Source organism: Microcebus murinus, chromosome 9, assembly GCF_040939455.1.
Source record: "Microcebus murinus isolate Inina chromosome 9, M.murinus_Inina_mat1.0, whole genome shotgun sequence".
NCBI lineage: Eukaryota > Metazoa > Chordata > Mammalia > Primates > Cheirogaleidae > Microcebus > Microcebus murinus.
This window is the reverse complement of record NC_134112.1, coordinates 45016139-45035101: the sequence shown is the minus strand read 5'-3', so window position 1 is coordinate 45035101 and position 18963 is coordinate 45016139. Positions and strand designations below refer to the sequence as shown.

At 38.0% G+C, this 18963-nt stretch overlaps 1 protein-coding gene across 1 annotated transcript in view; it reads left to right on the top strand.

The window, feature by feature from the left end:
* Window positions 1-962: 962 nt before the first annotated feature.
* COL1A2 (collagen type I alpha 2 chain) overlaps window positions 963-18963 on the top strand; it is a 36381-nt gene continuing 18380 nt past the window's right edge. The window contains exons 1-24 of the mRNA XM_012757123.2: window positions 963-1167; window positions 3834-3844; window positions 4466-4480; window positions 5120-5155; window positions 6319-6411; window positions 7761-7814; window positions 10721-10765; window positions 10858-10911; window positions 11004-11057; window positions 11363-11416; window positions 11826-11879; window positions 12613-12666; window positions 14248-14292; window positions 14586-14639; window positions 14740-14784; window positions 15170-15223; window positions 15723-15821; window positions 15955-15999; window positions 16112-16210; window positions 16644-16697; window positions 16820-16927; window positions 17294-17347; window positions 17453-17551; window positions 18485-18538. Of these exons, the coding sequence (XP_012612577.1) occupies window positions 1098-1167; window positions 3834-3844; window positions 4466-4480; window positions 5120-5155; window positions 6319-6411; window positions 7761-7814; window positions 10721-10765; window positions 10858-10911; window positions 11004-11057; window positions 11363-11416; window positions 11826-11879; window positions 12613-12666; window positions 14248-14292; window positions 14586-14639; window positions 14740-14784; window positions 15170-15223; window positions 15723-15821; window positions 15955-15999; window positions 16112-16210; window positions 16644-16697; window positions 16820-16927; window positions 17294-17347; window positions 17453-17551; window positions 18485-18538 (1404 nt within the window). The 5' untranslated portion in view covers window positions 963-1097. The remainder of the gene's footprint in view (window positions 1168-3833; window positions 3845-4465; window positions 4481-5119; window positions 5156-6318; window positions 6412-7760; window positions 7815-10720; window positions 10766-10857; window positions 10912-11003; window positions 11058-11362; window positions 11417-11825; window positions 11880-12612; window positions 12667-14247; window positions 14293-14585; window positions 14640-14739; window positions 14785-15169; window positions 15224-15722; window positions 15822-15954; window positions 16000-16111; window positions 16211-16643; window positions 16698-16819; window positions 16928-17293; window positions 17348-17452; window positions 17552-18484; window positions 18539-18963) is intronic.

Below are 18963 nucleotides of genomic sequence, written 5' to 3'. Positions count from 1 at the left end.
AACCATGAAGGGCATGGGATGGCATCTCCACCACAACCTCAGGAAGAAGAGACTGGAGAGGTCCTCCGTCTCCAGGTCGGTAGCAGTCACTTCACAGTTCCAGATAATTCCCCAAAAGACCTGGATTAGATCTAGCCTCAGTAGAGGCGTGCCAGGAGGTCAGGAGGTCGAAGGACTCCCAAGTGACTTGGTCTGGAGTGCGCAAAGCCTATCCGGGCGCGCTAGCCTGCTCCCTACCCCATCCCCCAACGGTAGGCGTCCTCGGACGGACTGCAACCCAACCAACCACAGACGGGACCCCCCACACCCTCTCCTGCAATCCTGAGAGAGAGTCACTGCTGAAAAAGTAGGCGCGCACACGCCCCCAAGCTAGAGAAAAGCAGGACGGGGACGGGGGAGGGGTGGAGGGGCGGGGAGGGCGGCCCCGGCTGCGCCACGCTGTCGCGTCTTCCCTCCCTCCTCCCCTGCCCCCTGCGCGCCCACCGCCGCCCCTCCACCCTGCAGGTGGCCTGCAGGACACCAGGTGAGGCAGGACTGGACAGCTCCTGCTTTGATCACCGGGCTCCCGGTCCCTCTACAGCTGCCAGGCTGCCCTGAGATCCGCCAAACTTTGCCCACGTCGGTGTCTGCGGAGCGCTCCGACGTGTCCAAAAGTGTTTCCAAACTTGGAAAGGGCGGGGGAGGGCGGAGGTATGCAGACAGCGAGTCAGAGTTTCCCCTTGAAAGCCTCAAAAAGTGTCCACGTCCTCAAAAAGAATGGAACCAATTTAAGAAGCCAGCCCCGTGGCCACGTCCCTCCCCCGTCCGCTCCCTCCTCTGCGCCCCCGCAGTCTCCTCCCAGCGGTGGCCGCCCGGGCCCCCAGCCCCAGCCCTCCCATTGGTGGAGGCGCTTTTGGAGGCACCCTCCGGCCAGGGAAACTTTTGCCGTATAAATAGGGCAGATCCGGGCTTTATTATTTTAGCACCACGGCAGCGGGAGGTTTCGGCTAAGTTGGAGGTACTGGCCACGACTGCATGCCTGCGCCCGCCAGGTGATACCTCCGCCGGTGACCCAGGGGCTCTGCGACACAAGGAGTCTGCATGTCTAAGTGGTAGACATGCTCAGCTTTGTGGATACGCGGACCTTGTTGCTGCTTGCAGTAACTTCGTGCCTAGCAACATGCCAGTGTAAGTGTTTTCGGCTTGTTTGGGGCACACCGGGAAGAGAGAGGTGAGAGGGGTGGGCGCCCTGGTCTGAGAAAGGAAAACCTAAGCCTGAATTCCAGGTATACAGCTTGGAGGGAAGGCTCTCTGGCAAGTGGAGAAATGCCAGAATCGATAAGAAACACGGAAATTACCTTAAAAATGAAAACAAAAAAAGTTCGAGTCTCGTCAAAAGTTAGGAAACTTTTTCCTCTTATTTCGGAGTGAGACAGCGGAGGACCTGGGTCCTCAGCTTAGTGAAGCTCAAAGGGAGTGGAAAGTCCTTAGTGAAGCTCAAAGGGAATGGAAAGGATGGGATATTAGCAGCTAATGTCCTGAGGGAAGTCAAGGGCCTCTGCCTAACAGGCCCCATAACTGCCCCAATACCCACCTTGTAAAACTTGAGGCCTGTTTTAGAAAGCCCTTTAATTTAGTAATGTAAAACTCACCCCCTAAGAGCTTTTATCTTATGGGCGTTGTAAGGCTTGTCTGGATGATGATGATGATGATGATGATGATGATGATGATGATGATGATGATGATAAGGCGCCCTCTGGAGGTAGGAAAATGAAAGCACAGGGGACCAGACCTTCAGCTAATGGAATCCCAATTAGAGAGACTCTACATTCAGGTAGAGTCAAGTTTATACAGAGTAGTGATCTCAGGTTTATAGAGTAGTGATCTATCTACATTTCTGGTTGGAGCCATTCCTACCAGCTAGTCAGTGTATCCTCAGAAGGAAAATGGATGCTACTTGGAATAGACACATTCTAAAAAGTAAAATATGCTTCTCAATTCACTATCTGGTAATGAAAATGGTAACATCATTTAACTAAAATCTGCTCTACCTTTTGTTCAGCCTTAGAATTACCCCTTCGACATGCCCCCTATGACAAACAGACATTATGAACACAAAGTTGGGCTATATCAACATTGACCTGAGGCTCAAGAGACCCAGGTTCTTCCTGTGGCTTTGCCACCTTTTTACCATGTGACCTTGGGCAATTCAAACTGGGCCTTTTAAAAAATATGGGATGGACTAATGATATACTCCAAGGCCACTTTTCAGCTTTACCTGAACAGTTTCATGTGAAGATATAATGAAGAAAACCAGTCCATTTTCATCTTGGAAATGGCTGCCAAACTGCTAGACAAAGAAATTGACTTGATGGGGGGTGAAGGGTGTCTGGCCACACCCAACACCCCAAAAAGTTGCTCCACCCACATACCACCATGTTTCCTACCATTGCATACTTACTGATGCATTTGTACATGTGTGTATGTGTGTTATGTGTGTGGTTTTTCCCTTCTTTCACTTTTAGTATATACACTGTGAATACTACCGACTATGGAGTAATTGCACTGAATAAATTCACATTACCAAGTTCATTTTTTATGAGATCTGACAGTGGGAGGAAAAGGTTGGCTGCTAGAGAAAAAATGAAAACAGACGTAGGCAAGTGTGAAGGCACAAAAGCAACTCACCTTCTGCTCAATAGCCAACCACGATCTGGAACAAACATTAGAAACACACGTTCTTCAAAATGTCTCACTTCTGAGTAATTAAAAGGCAAATTTCCAAAATCTTAAGGACTTCTGTTAATCAAGTCAGGCATAATTATTCTTCCTGCTGATGGACACAATGAAGTAAACATATCATTCTTCTAATTTAACAGTAATTGCCCTTAAATGTCAGTGCTGGATGTGGTCCACCCTCCTGAATTGTGACTCTTGCAACAGATGTTCTCACTCCAAATAACACACTTCTTGGCCACCTAATTAAAGCAAATTTTAGGAGTGATTCATCCTATTGCAAGCTTGGTCACATTTGTATCCTGTATTAACTTGTAATTTTTATATTGTAGGAGAGGAATTCAGTTTTTAAGGATTTGTAGCAATTACAGCAAAGGGGGGGCGATATTAAATTAGTTTATTTTTTGCATTATTTCTTAAGATCTTTAATCCACAGTTTTTCCATTTATACAAAGCAATCCTTTCTCATGGACAAAAATGATATATATTAGTAAAGTGACCTTATCTAATTTAAGTGAACTAATTTAAAGCAAAAATTCAAATATCTGAATTAATCCATTTACATAATTAGTAATGTAAAAATTAGACCTTTTGAAAAAGGATATTAAGAATAGTGTAAATTTAGTGAAGTACTAAGTAACTTCGATGTTTTATAAAAACAAAATCTGCTTTAGGTAACATACTTTCCTAAATTTTCCCTTTTTTAGATATTTAAATATTAAAAATGAATCAAGCTATAAATTATTACCTCATCAATCTACTGGTCTTGTCTTAAATTCAGTGATTCATTTGTGCAATTCACCAGCTTAATTGCTAAACATTAGAAATATCCTTCAGACACATTAATATTTCACAGCATTTATAAAATAGTAAATAATTAACAATTTAATTCAAAATATATTTACATATTAATGTTGCAAACAAATCACCCTGCTGATCCCTGCCATTCTTTTGACCTGCATAATTTCGTATTGTTAGAATATTCTTAATAAAAAATATAATTGGCCCTTTAATTAGGTAACTCAATTTTAAAACTTGTGTATCTATTTGTTAATTACTGCTATTGATCAATGAAAAGATACTAATAATTATTTCCTACTCTCCCTTTTCTTCTACAGCTTTACAAGCGGTAAGTAAAATTATTTTTAGATTTTTTTTTTAATGCTTTGATTTCCTTGATCACAATAATGTCTTCTCTGGGTAGGTAAGGAGACAAGCTACCCTGGTATTGGCCAACCTGGATTCCCAAGAAAATCATGAAGTTATGGTAGTCAAAATCTTTCTGGCTGCCTTAGAAAGTGCCCACCCCATTTTCCAAAATGGGTGGAGCTACTGAATAAGACTAGCTTTATAAAATACCCATAAAGAATACAGTGTAAATAATTGAGTGGAAGTTTGAGTTTTAGCATCAGCTACTATGAAGCAGAAGACTTCACTAAGCTAGAGAATCTTTTCACTCTCTTGGAGTCATCTTCAAAAATATTTATTATGAACAAATTCATAGTTTGTCCATTGAATTTGAGGCATAATTACAGATAAGTATATATCTTTGGTTCTGTACCTAACATATTTTATTTAACTTCTTGGTAAAATTTAAAATTGTGTTTTGAAATATTACATTAAGGTAATAGTAAATACATAATATAATGTACTCTGTAGGTATATTTGTATACTATACTAAAATGGGAGTGGTTTTTAAAAATATGTGTATAATTCTCCTAATAATAATCTTTTTCTTATTCTTTTCTAGGAAACTGCAAGAAAGGTAAGAGTCCAATACTTCTCCATAAGTATCTGAAATTATCAGGGATAATTTATAATTTAACAAAATTGATAGTAGACTATAGTAGGAAAATACTTTGTCAAGATTTTGCACACATTAATATGCATTAGCTAAAGCATAAAATAAAGTAGTTTTGATGCTTAAGATAATAAAGTTTTATTATCTTCCAGAATCATCTCTGATTATATTTATGTTATACAAACTTGTGATTTACATGCTAAAGAAAAAAGACATGTTTATTCTGGAGAGGGAATTCATTTTATGTTAATTATAGGTAGTAAATGAAAGTTAAAGGGCTTTGACTATATGAATGTACCGTTAAAGATGTAACAAAGTAGTCATTTCATCTGCAGTAATCATCTTACTAAAAATACTATGAATAATATTGGCCTAATGGCTGGAGACTATAGCAGATTCCAGTTCCCCAGTTGAAAAAGATCACATATAATTATAATAAAACAATATACTTTTGTCTATTGGATTGTGTCAATTTTTTAGCTACCATCTAATAACATTGTGATTAGATCAGTCTTACCAACTAATTATCATGAAGAATGGTTTGCATGATCATTGGAAATTACTTAGACATCTATTATTATGCTGTTTGTGTCTTCCTTGTAGGGCCCAACCGGAGATAGAGGACCACGTGGAGAAAGGGTGTGTAATTTTTGAACTATTAAAGGGCTTTGGTCCATATTTGAATCACTATGTATTAGATACTACAGGAGACTGACAATTTATAAGAATATTATCTATTCAGATAATTGTACCACCTTTTAGAGAGATAATGCCCCACAGAATAGGAGAATGAGCATTATTATATATAATCAATATTCTTTTTAGATCAAGATTATCCTTTAAAAAAGAAAAAACTATTACAGACAGCCATATTCTTTGCATGATATACCTTTCTTTGTTTTTAATTGACCTGTCTAACACATACATAATAGAACTCTATCTACCTATCACCATAGTCCTCTTTTTAACATATTTTGTTTGCTTTTGAAGTAAGATCCTTTACATATCCTGGGAATAATAGTGAAACAGTAGTCAGTAACATGTTTCTCTGTCCAAATTCATTCATGTACAAGTCAGACTTACATTTTATTTTAGCATCCTTAGACCACCCTACTATGCTTATTTAACATTTGTAATTATATGGTTTGGCATTATATAACACTTTTGCCAATATATAAATCTTATATCTGTTACAAAGTACAGACTTACATGTACTCCATTCAAATGATTCATTAGAGAGAGAATTATATCAGTTAATTATTTTAACAACATAAATGGTGTTAGTGGTAGAAAATCTGCAGAATTTTCTATCCTGTGATAAAATGATCTTATTAAATATCATATCAGTTAATCTATTCACACATGACATACCAAAATTATTGAATAAGTTTATCACAGTCAGAAATCAACAATCGAAATGCATAGTACATCATTAGACACTGTTAGATATATGAAATTCACAGAATTATAAATGTTAGCTGTAATTTCTGTATTTATTTGAATACTGGAGCTCTCTGACATAGAAATTATTTATTCGTTTATTCATTCAATGGTGGAGATATTCCTCTAGGAAAACTACCCTGTGTTGTCTTGGTAAGTCAGTTACTAAACCTCCTTCTAAAATAGACTCATGTCATAAGTGAATTTCAAGCAATGAAAAATATGGTAAATTAGATATCCACCCTACTTGCACATTGAAGAGGTCTGAAGAACTGATCTTACCACATGTATTCTGAGGTTTTCACACAAGAGTTTCTATAGGGCCTATCTAAGCCTGATCTCATTTGCTTTTCGCAAAACAGGGTCCACCAGGCCCCCCAGGCAGAGATGGTGAAGATGGTCTCCCAGGCCCTCCGGGTCCACCTGGTCCTCCTGGCCCCCCTGGTCTTGGTGGGGTAAGGGTTTTAAGTATTGCTAACTTTTAGCTAACTTTAGTTTCTTATACTTCTGTTGAAATAAGGCTCATGGTGAAATTCATTTTTAGCAGTTAAGGGAGAAAGAAGTCTACTGTTTGGAAATTAGTATATTTTATTTCATTTCTTTGGTTTCTTCATTCAACTTTCTGTTTTGCTGGTTGTCTTTGTGAGCCGTTGTCAATTATGGGACTAGTCTTTGTGAGCGCCGAAGTTAGCTGAGGCCATCACTACCATTATTTAATTTGGGGATTTAATATCTTTTATCAGTAAGGCACAAATAAGAGGTGTTGCATTATTAAAGAGTTTGATTAGATTGAATTACATAAGTGAAATCCCTGATCTTAAGCAATTTCACAAACATTCTACTCTTTTTATTCTCCTTGGCTTGAAGTCTGCTGAACCAACATTCAAAGCAGTCTTAGGTTTAATTTGCTTGAAACTAATTTGAGAAAAGTACATTTCCCTTTTTCATTAATATCTTCTTTTAGCTTTATGTCTTTAACAATGGTATGAGTGCCAAATGGCCTCACTGCAGGAAGGAAAACATATTTGCTTAATTGGTTAGCACTATGAATCAGAAGCCTGATTCTAATACCCAACTGTATGCTGTTGAAATAAGACCTTTCTCCCCCAAAGATCTTATTATGATTGCTTATCTACTGAGTGCATTAAAAAGCACCTTTTTTTAATAGAGCTACCACTATAAGAGAGATCTTTAACAGTAAAGTTATTACTGTGAACTATTTTTTTAAAAGTTTAATCTTCCAAGGGGCATTTTAATTTAATTTTCCTCTAAACTTGAAAACTCTATATATCCTTTCTGAAACTTCAGCAAGAAAAAGGTCTCAGTCATTTTGTGTAGGTCTTGTGCGAAAGGGCAACAGGTGGAAATGCAAAGTTGTCCTCTTGATCTCTACTTAATTTATCAGGAGCTCTCAGTGACATTAAAAGTTTAGAAAGCTTCCCTTCCTCAGGGTAGACGTAGGGGGTGCAAGTGGAGGTGCAGAGTTTACAGGGCAGAAGAAGGGCTTAAAAGGCAAGGTAGGGAGCTTCTCCACTTCAAAGGAGGTGTGGGCTAAATTTTAAACTTATATTTCTTCTGACTTTTTAGGAATTGAGCTCAATATAGAATTCTCAACCAATAGTTATATCACAAACCTTGTTCTCTTTGAAATAACAACAGAAAAATTTTTACAAATAGAATAAGAAAATGAACTACCTGGCTAGTAATTATTTATATTTATATATATATATATATATATATATATATATATATATAATGTACATATATTTGTATATATATGTATATATTCTTTTTACCCTTGCAGAACTTTGCTGCTCAGTATGATTCAAAAGGAGTTGGACTTGGCCCCGGACCAATGGTATGTTTATCTCTTTATGTTAGCCAAAAATTTACTAAAGAGAGAATTTATTCTATGTTAAGTTTTACAATGCCACTTATTTAGCTACCTACGTTAACATTCAATACTTGGATCAAATGAAAACAGTGACTCTTTTTGTATTCAAGTTTATCAAAACCTAAGCCTAAGTTAAGGGTTCAAATATTCCTCATTAGGATAGGCCAGATGTTTATCTCCCAGAAATAATCTTTGGACATAGTAGCTATCCTAGGTGAATCAATTTATTTCAAAAAAGTAATCATCCTCATTAATTTTTTTTACATTCTTTTAACATTGCTTAGAATTTTAAGCAATACTGAGAAACATAGAAATATTTATTAAGTTCCCCAAACTTGTTGGAAAGGGTCAACAAGTTCTAGTCCAGCATGATCATTTTAAAACTGGGAGTTTATACCCTTTTCCCAAGATCATGCAGATGGTTAATGACAGGACTGTAACTAACCACCAGGCAAGATGTCTGATAGTCAGGGATATCATGGTTCATTGCATCTAGTCCTTGAATAAAACATTCATTTAGTCAACAAATATTAATCAGGAACCTTCAATGGGCCCCAATCTCTATTATGCATTGGGGAGACAACAGTGAATTTGACAGATTCTGACCCTTTCTCAGGGAGTGAAAAATACAGGAAATGTTTCTTTTTTGCCATTTGGATAAAAATCTGTTTTTTTTAGTCTATTGATTATAAATCAACATAGAAGAGAAGATGAGTAAAATTTAGCATTTACGTCACTCAGTACAAATATTCAGCAACATATTCTGTCATTTGAGTAACATTTAGAAAAGTTTCCTATGGTTATAATTATGATGACCTATCTAACAAATTAAGCTTCTAACAAGCATTAGTGAGACATTTTAGGGGGAAAAAAACCAATATGAGCATTCAAAATGTATTCTAGTATATAGGAAATAGAGGAAAATTTGCCAGAAGTAAAAGCATTATTAAGCACTAAAGAATTTAATACACATGTACACAAAACTTAATGATTCTAATTAATTGTTTCCAGACCAAGGTATTTATCTACAGAAAGTTACCATAGTCTTTAAAATATAAATTTTACCTGGGCAGTGCATTCAGTGCTCAATCTTCAAAAGAAGATGTTCTGTTGGAGCTAATGGTGCACAGTAAGCTAATACACTCTAAGGGCAAGATAATATTTTCTGTAAATTAAAACTCTCACTTGAGAAGTCATATACCTTTAATCGATGATTTCCGATTCCCTGATTTTTCCTGGTAATTTAAAATGCTCATATCTGAAATGAAAAGGTAAAGAGTTTCTCTTGGCTTTGTTTATATTGGATATTTGAAATTAGCCGTTTTAGCTAATGCTGGACATTAATCAGTTTTAAAGCAGTACCTATATCTCAAGAAGCAGCAAAGTGGGGGAAAGTTAAGTGCTAGTAAATATCATTTTTTTAAAAAAAAAGCCCACATAAGCTGGGAAAACTAATATGGATTTCAGATTCCCTTGTCTTTGGAACATCTCTTTAGGGGACATAAAGCAGAATATCTTACTTTTAAATATCAGTGAAATAGAATTTAAGCTTTCACCTCTACACACATGCACAGACATACGTAATCAGCAATGTGTGTTTCACAAACAGGGAAGATAGACAGCAATAAAATATTAAAATTATTTTCCATTTTGGAAAATCAATAACTATAAAGTCCCACAGGGTTCTTCTCTGAATGAATGAATAATCATAGTCTGTTTCACAGCCGCCACAAAATAAACTGCACTTTATGTAAATGAAATTGTTGCAAATACACGGAAAAATAAATATAATTAAAAATTCATGGTGCCAAAGAAAATCATTTTTAATGATGCCTAAGAAAATTATTTTGATTGAAAAGTGACAGTTTCTTTTAATGTTGAAGCAGTTTCGAAAACTAAATGAATAATTCTTATAATTAAAATTAGGTGCGTTTTAAATAAAATCCATGTTATTTCACGCTAGGCATCACTGCAGTGGGGTAGGCTTCACTGCAGAGTCCCCATGGTCGAAGTGTCATGAACAAATCACTCAAGACTTGTATGTAAGCATTATGAGGAATGGACCCTACAGATGTGCTTACACACTATTCATTACTGCAAAAGGGAATCAAAAATGTATATTTAGCTTGCAGACCAGTTATAGTCTGTTTTACTGTACTTTAGTGCTATGGAAAGAACAAAGGGAAAAACAGTCTGCTGTCATTTGAGCCATAGTTTCAATAATAATATCACATAATAGACTCTTCCAGTAGGCCATTGCAGTAATATTTTATTTTTCCTTCACCCCTCATTACATCCACTTTTGTTTGACATTTTCATCAGTCACCAACAGCCCTTAGAGGAGCTATAAGGTTATAACAAACCTACCTCTAATCATTAAGAAGGACTTTTGATTCTTTTCAATTTATACCCTTTGTGACAATAAAAATATCAATTGCTTAGCTAAGTATGACATGGGAAGATGACATATGATCAGGAGAATCCAAATGGAAATGCTTTGTCAGTTGCGTAGAAGGCAATTGTATATTCTGCACTTGTGCAAAGACCAGTGCACTTTATTGCACCAGAACTGTCTCAATATGACCAATTTCTCACAACTTTAAGGAACCTATGACAGCTCCATCCAATTCTCATTGAGTTCTGTTGATCTGGCTTGAGAGAAAAGGAAAAGCAAAGAGAGCGAAATAGTGGAGGAAACTTATGTCCTTAAGTGCTTCCCTGGGAGGGACAGCAACTATGAAATAAAATCAGGACAACTTTGTTCATCTGTCTATCAAAAAGTGTCAATGGCATTTCGTATCTAGTCCTATCTAACCTTAGCCAAGGCCATGACAACTTATCAGTGCTAACTCTACCTGTCCTCTTTACAGGGATTAATGGGACCTAGAGGCCCTCCTGGTGCAGCTGGAGCCCCTGTAAGTACCAAAAGCTTGTAATCTTTCTTATGGAAAAAGACAGAGAATTCAAAACTAAAGGCTTGGACTATGATATATTTTTTTTCTTTTAGGGCCCTCAAGGTTTCCAAGGACCTGCTGGTGAGCCTGGTGAACCTGGACAAACTGTGAGTACATTTTTCCCCCTTTGTGATAAATTTTTTTTCCAGGAAGTTTATTAATATAGCCTTAATGAAACATGTGTCTTTCACTTTCTTAGGGTCCTGCAGGTTCTCGTGGTCCAGCTGGCCCTCCTGGCAAGGCTGGTGAGGATGTAAGTGTTGACCCCTAAGTACTTCCAAAACACCTTTTAAATACTCCTGCCTCAATGAGCATTTCTAGCTCCGAATTAAGTATTCTGAATATGCCTGACATAACTCTTCCCATATGGGAAATATTATTTTAATGAAATATTAATAAGCTTGCTTGCATTTAGGGAAATATGATTGTTAATTAAATATGTACTTGGATCCAAAATTGTTATGTAATGCTTTTCTCCTCTATTGTAAAAACCAAGATGCCCCCACTTCCATTTGATGGTTACCCAAAAGATAACTCTATGATGCTTTCATGTTTTAGGGTCACCCTGGCAAACCTGGACGATCTGGTGAGAGAGGAGTTGTTGGACCACAGGTGGGGCTTTTTACAACAGTATATAGTCCAAACATCAGAGGCCGCTAAGATATCAGGTAGCTGCTGAAACTAGCTTCAGTCTAAATGACAACACTCAAACTTATAACTCAAATCAGAGCATCTGACAAATAAAAGAGCCTACTAAACCGTGCATATATTTTTTATTAATCCCAATAATGGAATATTAATGATGACAAGCATACTATAAGCAACTAAATTCTGTTTTCTACAAATACCGTTGTCTTAGTTACTCACATTAGAGCAAGTTAATTTGTGGCTCTGTGCTTGAAATATATTAGTCTTTGATTCCAAGCTTGAACTTTGAGGAGAAGTACTTTGGAGGGAAGCAATCATTGCCTTTTTACTTATTACAAAACATTTTCCACCTTCTTCTCTATTTCCTTCTCAGGGTGCTCGTGGTTTCCCTGGAACTCCTGGACTTCCTGGCTTCAAGGGATTAAGGGTGAGCACATTTTTTAGATAAGAGAAAATGCTGACATTTTTTTGGAAAAAACTCAAATGTATTTAAACCCCTAGGTAACACATATTTGCTTCTAAATTAGCAGAAATTTACTAACGGGGAGAGAAAGTGAAAGGGTTAAGATTGATTAAAAGTAAAATAGGGTATAGTTTTTTCAGTCTGTTCATAGATAGTTACCAAGAAACAGGATCACTACAGAGAAAATTGTTTAGAACCTGTGTTACTTAATGAGTCTTTACAACCATCTGAAAGTGATAGTATTACTAAGAATGGAAAGAATGCCATAGAACACCTAGTCCTGCATCCTTCCCCTCCCAAGTGCAGGAAGGGTAAGAGACTTACCCAAGGCAATAGAGTGAGTTTGCCAGGAGCTGGGACACTGGACTCCATTCTCCTGAAGCCATCACAGATTCACCCAAAAGATGTTAATTACATAGAAAAGTTTTATATGACCAAGCACTATAATGGAACAGCATTTTTTTTTTATTTTATTTTTTTTTATTTTATTTTGGTATATTATGGGGGTACAGATTTTAAGGTTTCAATAAATGCCCATTTCCCCCCCTCCCCCCAAAAGTCTGAGTCTCCATCATGACCATCCCCCAGATGGTGCACATCTCACTCACTATGTATGTATATACCCGCCCCCCTCCCCCCTCCCACCTGGAACAGCATTTTAATAATAATAATAATAAAATAAGCATTTGCCTTTCAGGGACACAATGGTCCAGATGGATTGAAGGGACAGCCTGGTGCTCCAGGTGTAAAGGTAAATATTAAATCAGAAGCATTGTCTTTAAACAATTTATTTGAAATTGTCCATGACCGCCAAAATCTGTATTTTTCACTGAAGTATTATTACCCATATTCTAAAAAGTATCTTATTTCCCCTTCTGTACTTTGAATTTCTTAGTAGTAGGGACTGTGAGATTCTGTGACAAAAGGTCTATTATTAATATTTATTTAACCCAATGTCTGTTAAATAATTGAGATAAAAATAATGTTCATAATTCCTTCCTCCATTTCCTTTCTTCATTCTGTAATTTCATTGTATTTCTGTAGCCAAAATAAAGTAAGTAAACATAATCAGATATTAGGACACTGTGTATTATTTTAAACTGTAAATTCTTCTTTGCTATGCACTAATTAGATAGGTACATTCATGTCACTATACACTTTTCAACCCCTTTCCTGTGATTTATCCATGCACACTCAAAAAATTTTTAATTAGGTAATTAAAGTCTCAGAAGTGTGTTATCTCTTGGCTGGCTCTTCTCTGACAGCATTTTCAACTATAAAATGTTCTCTTTCCTATTAAGGAGATAATGTGATATTAAAGTGAATACCAACGTAATTACAAATTAATGAGTAACGAATACTAGCGGGACCAGAAATGAACATGAATATGGAGAATCTGTTCTAACTTTCCAGCTGCCACACAAATGGATAAGGTCAAACTCATTCTCCCAAGAGCTCAATATAACAGCTCAGACTACTAATCACAATATCATAAAATGTTAGTGCTGCAAGGAGATTTAGAGACCCCCTCATTTTGCAGATGTGGGAAACTGAGGCTTAGCAAGAGCTAGTGACTTGCCCAGAGTCACACATCTAATGGTTAGAAGGACACAGGTTAGAGACTCTGATCCCCCTCACTGAGGTGCACTGATGTGCTTATTCCCGAAGAATCTACTTCCCATAGAATCCTAGAAATGAAGGCTTCTTTTGAGGTCTCTGAAACTATGTTTCTTCTATATCCACATCAGATTATCTTGAAAGAAAGTTATTTCTCTTGTGCCATAGAACTAAATCACCTCCCCCTACTACCACTATCACCATGGTTTTTTTTTTGTTTTTTTTTTTTACTCAGGATAAGAATATAGACCGTAAAAAATATGACAGCTCTAAAAAATATTATGAAGCTTCAATTTTTCATGCATATTTTATGAAAGTGATAACATTGAGTGTTCAGAATAACTTTAAAGAGGGTAAATATAGTTATATTAAAAACAAATTTATCCTTTGCCATCTCTTTTTATAACATCATTCTTAATATATAATAAGCTAGTCTAGGTGATATCCGGACTCTAAGGGGAATTGGGGGAGGGGTACACTCAAATAACCACATCTCCTTGGTACCTTGATATTTGGCATTATCTAAATAAAAACTCATATTTTAGCAAATTTTTAAATTTGTATACCTGGTATAATTGAGAAATAATATATGTGTAAGAAATGTTGCAAAATATATGAATGATTCAAATTGAAATACTAGGGTAAAAATTGCACAATCAGGAAAAATAATTGAGATATATAATGAACAAAAATTCAATCCTTCTTCTCTATGTAGGGTGAACCTGGTTCCCCTGGTGAAAATGGAACTCCAGGTCAAACAGTAAGTATTGATTACTCTATTGTAAATCTAAATGTGTACACTCTTTGTGAGCTGGAACTTCCTTCATGTTTTCGCTAATTACCGTTTCCCTGGGCATTGTATTCTTTGATATTTTTCTAATAGCCTTCTGCATGCTTAATTGAAATCCACTACCTTTTAGTTGGAATTAGAACAAGACCCTATTTATTTTTAGTGGATTCTTGTGCATGTTGGAAAATTGGACAAAGCAAATGATGCCTGTGACTTCTTTTAAATTAGCATTCTGGATTTCATTGAAATATTTCTGCTTCTAGGGAGCCCGTGGGCTTCCTGGTGAGAGAGGACGTGTTGGTGCCCCTGGCCCAGCTGTAAGTGCTTCTATGTTTGCTCTTTTTTATCCCTTTTGGAGAACTTGTAGTGACTGCCATATAACTTTCCACTTGATCTCCATCTTTACTTTCTTCATAGGGTGCCCGTGGCAGTGACGGAAGCGTGGGTCCTGTGGGTCCTGCTGTAAGTTTTGACACTGGGGAGTTTGGAAGGGGTGGAGAGTTTGGAGTGGGAGCGATCTTCCCCATTCATTTCTTATGAAATAGTACCATTTCAGACACTTCTCCAAATGTCCTGTGAGATCTTCTGCAGGCTCCATTTATAAGTAGTACAGGCTATTTATAAGTACCCGGGGCTTTTGATTGATCTATAAAGTAAAACCTACCCTACCTTGGACACCGTGAATGTCTTGCCTTTGCTAAGACCTCAATGACAACACACTATTTATCAGTTTTTTCTTTGCCTGTACCAATTCAGATCAAGACAGTCTAAGCAACCTCAATGGTCTGTTGTTGTTTTCTTAATTTACTAGGAGGAAATTTCTTACTGCCTTCTGCTTTGATTTCAGGGTCCCATTGGGTCTGCTGGCCCTCCAGGCTTCCCAGGCGCCCCTGGCCCCAAGGTAAAAACACCGGTGACCATCGTCACTACCTTGATAAACTTTTTACTGTGATGTGAAAGATCAAAACTGTGTTTGCAGATAGGTAGATAATTATAGAACAATTACCTTAATTCGTCTCTCCCTTCCGAATGAACATAGGATAACCAGTTTTCTCATTCCCGTGTTTGAAATAGATCATCTCTCCACTCTAGTGCACTGTGATCGTAGAATAGACGGCAACATGGAAGCTGATTGCATGGGGCCACTATGGGGTAGGTTCTCAAACTAGTCAGGACTGGCTGAGAACCAGAGTCAACCACAGACAGCGAGGAAGAGTGAGGGTAGCAAAAACAGCCAAGACCCTGCAAGGAAAATAGAAAATCAAATCCAAATCTTGTCCTAATGAGCCAGATAAGGGAAATGATTGCAATTCTGAAGACATTTCATAAAACTTGTCCTAAATTCAGAGATATGTTGTGTCATTATTTGCTGGCTAATTTCTCAGTTTCATTTCTTTTAGGGTGAACTTGGACCTGTTGGTAACCCTGGCCCTGCTGGTCCTGCGGGTCCCCGTGGTGAAGTGGGTCTTCCAGGCCTTTCTGGCCCCGTTGGACCTCCCGTAAGTAGCCATTGTCATTAACCTTTATGAAGCAGAAGAAAGAAAAAAAGAAGAAGAGAAATGAAGGTGGGGTCAGAGAAGAACAGAAATATTCCCATTAATTAATACCCTTCTCCTTTCCTTTTCCTCGTAGGGTAACCCTGGTGCAAATGGCCTTACTGGTGCAAAGGGTGCTGCTGTGAGTACATCCAGCTAGCACTTCGTGCTGCTGTGGTTTTAAAGGCATTTTACGGGTGCTGCCCCTGCAGCCCGTTACCTCCTAATGGATCACACTGCATTTTCCTTCCCAGGGCCTTCCCGGTGTTGCTGGGGCTCCTGGCCTCCCTGGACCCCGTGGTATTCCTGGGCCTGCTGGTGCTGCTGGTGCTACTGGTGCCAGAGGACTCGTCGTAAGTGATCATAGCTGTGGCCTTCATCATCCTGAAATATCAGCTCTAGCTAGACTTCATGTCATCATTTCTAGCTAGACTTCTTGTAGTTTTATTACTCCTACTTTTTCCTTCCGTAGCATTTTTAGTTTGTTTTTCTACTTTAAGTATATGTATTTGCACATACACTCCCTTCTCACACACACACAGACACATCTCTCCTGTTCTCTTAGAACATTGCCTAAAGGTAAATGAGGCGACAAAGTTCTACAGTGTCACTGGTACCTTGCAACCATGACCATTCCTCTGTAGGCCATTTAAATATGAACTGAGCACATTCTTAGAGAACAAGAGCTTCCTTTTACCTTGACCCCTAAATATTCCAAGAGATTTGTCTGCGATAGAGTTTTGGCAGATGTTTGTCATTTGACCACTGTTTTGTTTTGTGTCCTAGGGTGAGCCCGGTCCCGCTGGCTCCAAAGGAGAGGGTGGCAACAAGGGTGAGCCCGTAAGTAGCCCTAAAATCACAGTTTTATGGAGTTCATTATCTTTTCAATCCAGTTTCTCTAGCTGGATATAATATAAAAATTATGTTTCTACCCCCCTTCTTTTTTTGTTTTCATTGAACAGGGCTCTGCTGGGCCCCAAGGTCCTCCTGGTCCCAGTGGTGAAGAAGGAAAGAGAGGCCCCAACGGTGAACCTGGATCCGCTGGCCCCGCAGGACCTCCTGGGCTGAGAGTACGTTCCAAATGCTCCTGCCACCGAGACATACCAGAGGCAGATGATGACACCCCTTGACTGGGAATTGGTCAAAATCACTAAGTGTGTTTTCTAGATGAAAAAAGCATCTGCTTTCCATCTGCTTTATTTTATTAAATCAGTGACTTTCAATTTGGTATGTTATAAAACTGGTCTAGAAACAGTGTCGACCTACTTTTGCACGATGCTCATCCTTGCATTCCTTTGGGGTTTGGGGTGATGTTTTGGCTTCGTTTGGGTCTGGTTCTCCCCCTCGGGGGGATCAGGCCTTGTCTTAATAAACCCGGCCTTATCAGATGCAGAAGTTTTCTCTAATTCCCTTCTGTTCCGTGTACTTTCTTGCAGGGTACTCCTGGTTCTCGAGGTCTTCCTGGAGCTGATGGCAGAGCTGGAGTCATGGTAAGTTGTCCATCACTCACTTCCTGGGGGGGAACTTAAGGCTTCTGGTGGTGGGCGTGTCATTAACTTTAGTAATCTTCTCCCTCAACCCCTCTTTTTTAATAGGGCCCTCCTGGTAACCGTGGTGCTAGTGGTCCTGCAGGAGGCCGAGGTCCCAGTGGAGATTCTGGTCGTCCTGGAGAGCCTGGTCTCATGGGACCCCGAGTAAGTTTCAGATGGGTTCTGAGCAAGTCACATCTGGCACTCTCTCCTTCTTTAAAGGGTTGGTTAATATTGAAGATAACAATAAAAACATCAAAAATAAATTTGTTAGTAGACTTGCTGACAGTTGCCTTGTAATTTAACTATCAAAGCTCAGTACATATTTTTGTGTATTTAATTAGTTCATAAATTTCCTATTTGTTACTTGACACAATGGCTATGAGGTCTTTGGAAGAATAGATCTGTTTTAATATATCCAAATTAGGTTGGTTCTCTTATCAGCATGAATCTTTTATCTTAATTTGTGAGTTTTATATAAGGTGTTCATGAAATATATTAGGACTATACATTATTAGTTTATTAGATTCATAAGTGAAATCATCTTTCCAGCAATCACAAAGTGCTATAATGTATTCAGCATCACACTAGCTATGGAGAAATAACCTTTAGATCTGTAGACACTGTAATCCATAGCAATAGAGTAATTTTTTTTTTTGCCTCCATTATCTCTGATGGGTGAGTATCAACTGTAATTGTACCATAAACAAGAAATAGGGACACAAAATATAGCAATAAAAAAAATCCACTTTGGAAATTGCTTACTAACAGTATTAGTTTTTTTCTATTATGAGGTAAATAATGTGGTACGTTTTACCCATATACCATACTGCTTAACCATTTCTTGAGATGTCTGTAAATGGATCGTTTGCACTTAAATTCAATAAAAAGAAAGGCACAAAACATAGAAAGAAGAAAAATTTCAGAGCTCTTTTCACACTTCCTCGCTAGTGGCTAATATTGCTAATGATTTGCCCTGGGCAGCAAACAAAAAGTGTGAGGTCAGGGAAGGAGTGCTTTTGTGAGATTTCAATTAATTTAAGCCTGGAGTACATGAGTTAAAGTGCCAATATAAAAGCATCCTCGTTTGTCTTATAGGGTCTTCCTGGTTCCCCTGGAAATGTTGGCCCAGCTGGTAAAGAAGGTCCTGTAGTAAGTACGGCTCATTTCCCATTATATTCTCAAGGACACTTATTGCACCCCTATCAAGTCTATTTTGTGGCCTATTTATACATGAATACGTTGAAAATAAATATCAGACACATACATCATCTGGGAACGCAAAGTAATAGATTGTAATTATGGAGTCCAAATGAATGCAGCCCTGAAAGCAGAGCGGGAAAAAGAAAAACATGGCAGGGAAAATTGAAGCAGGTGACCAGAGTGTGGAGAGAGAGGGGAAAGAGGGAAATTGCGTACATAAGAAATTGAATTGGCTGCGTGTGTACTGACATCCTATTTAGAAAAGGAAAATGGATTCGTAATTTATTGACACTTTGTACAGAAGCTCTGTGCATTCAGGAAAATATTCTGTTTCATCCCGTGGCAGCATCATAAGCTTGAGGTTGCAAGAACGT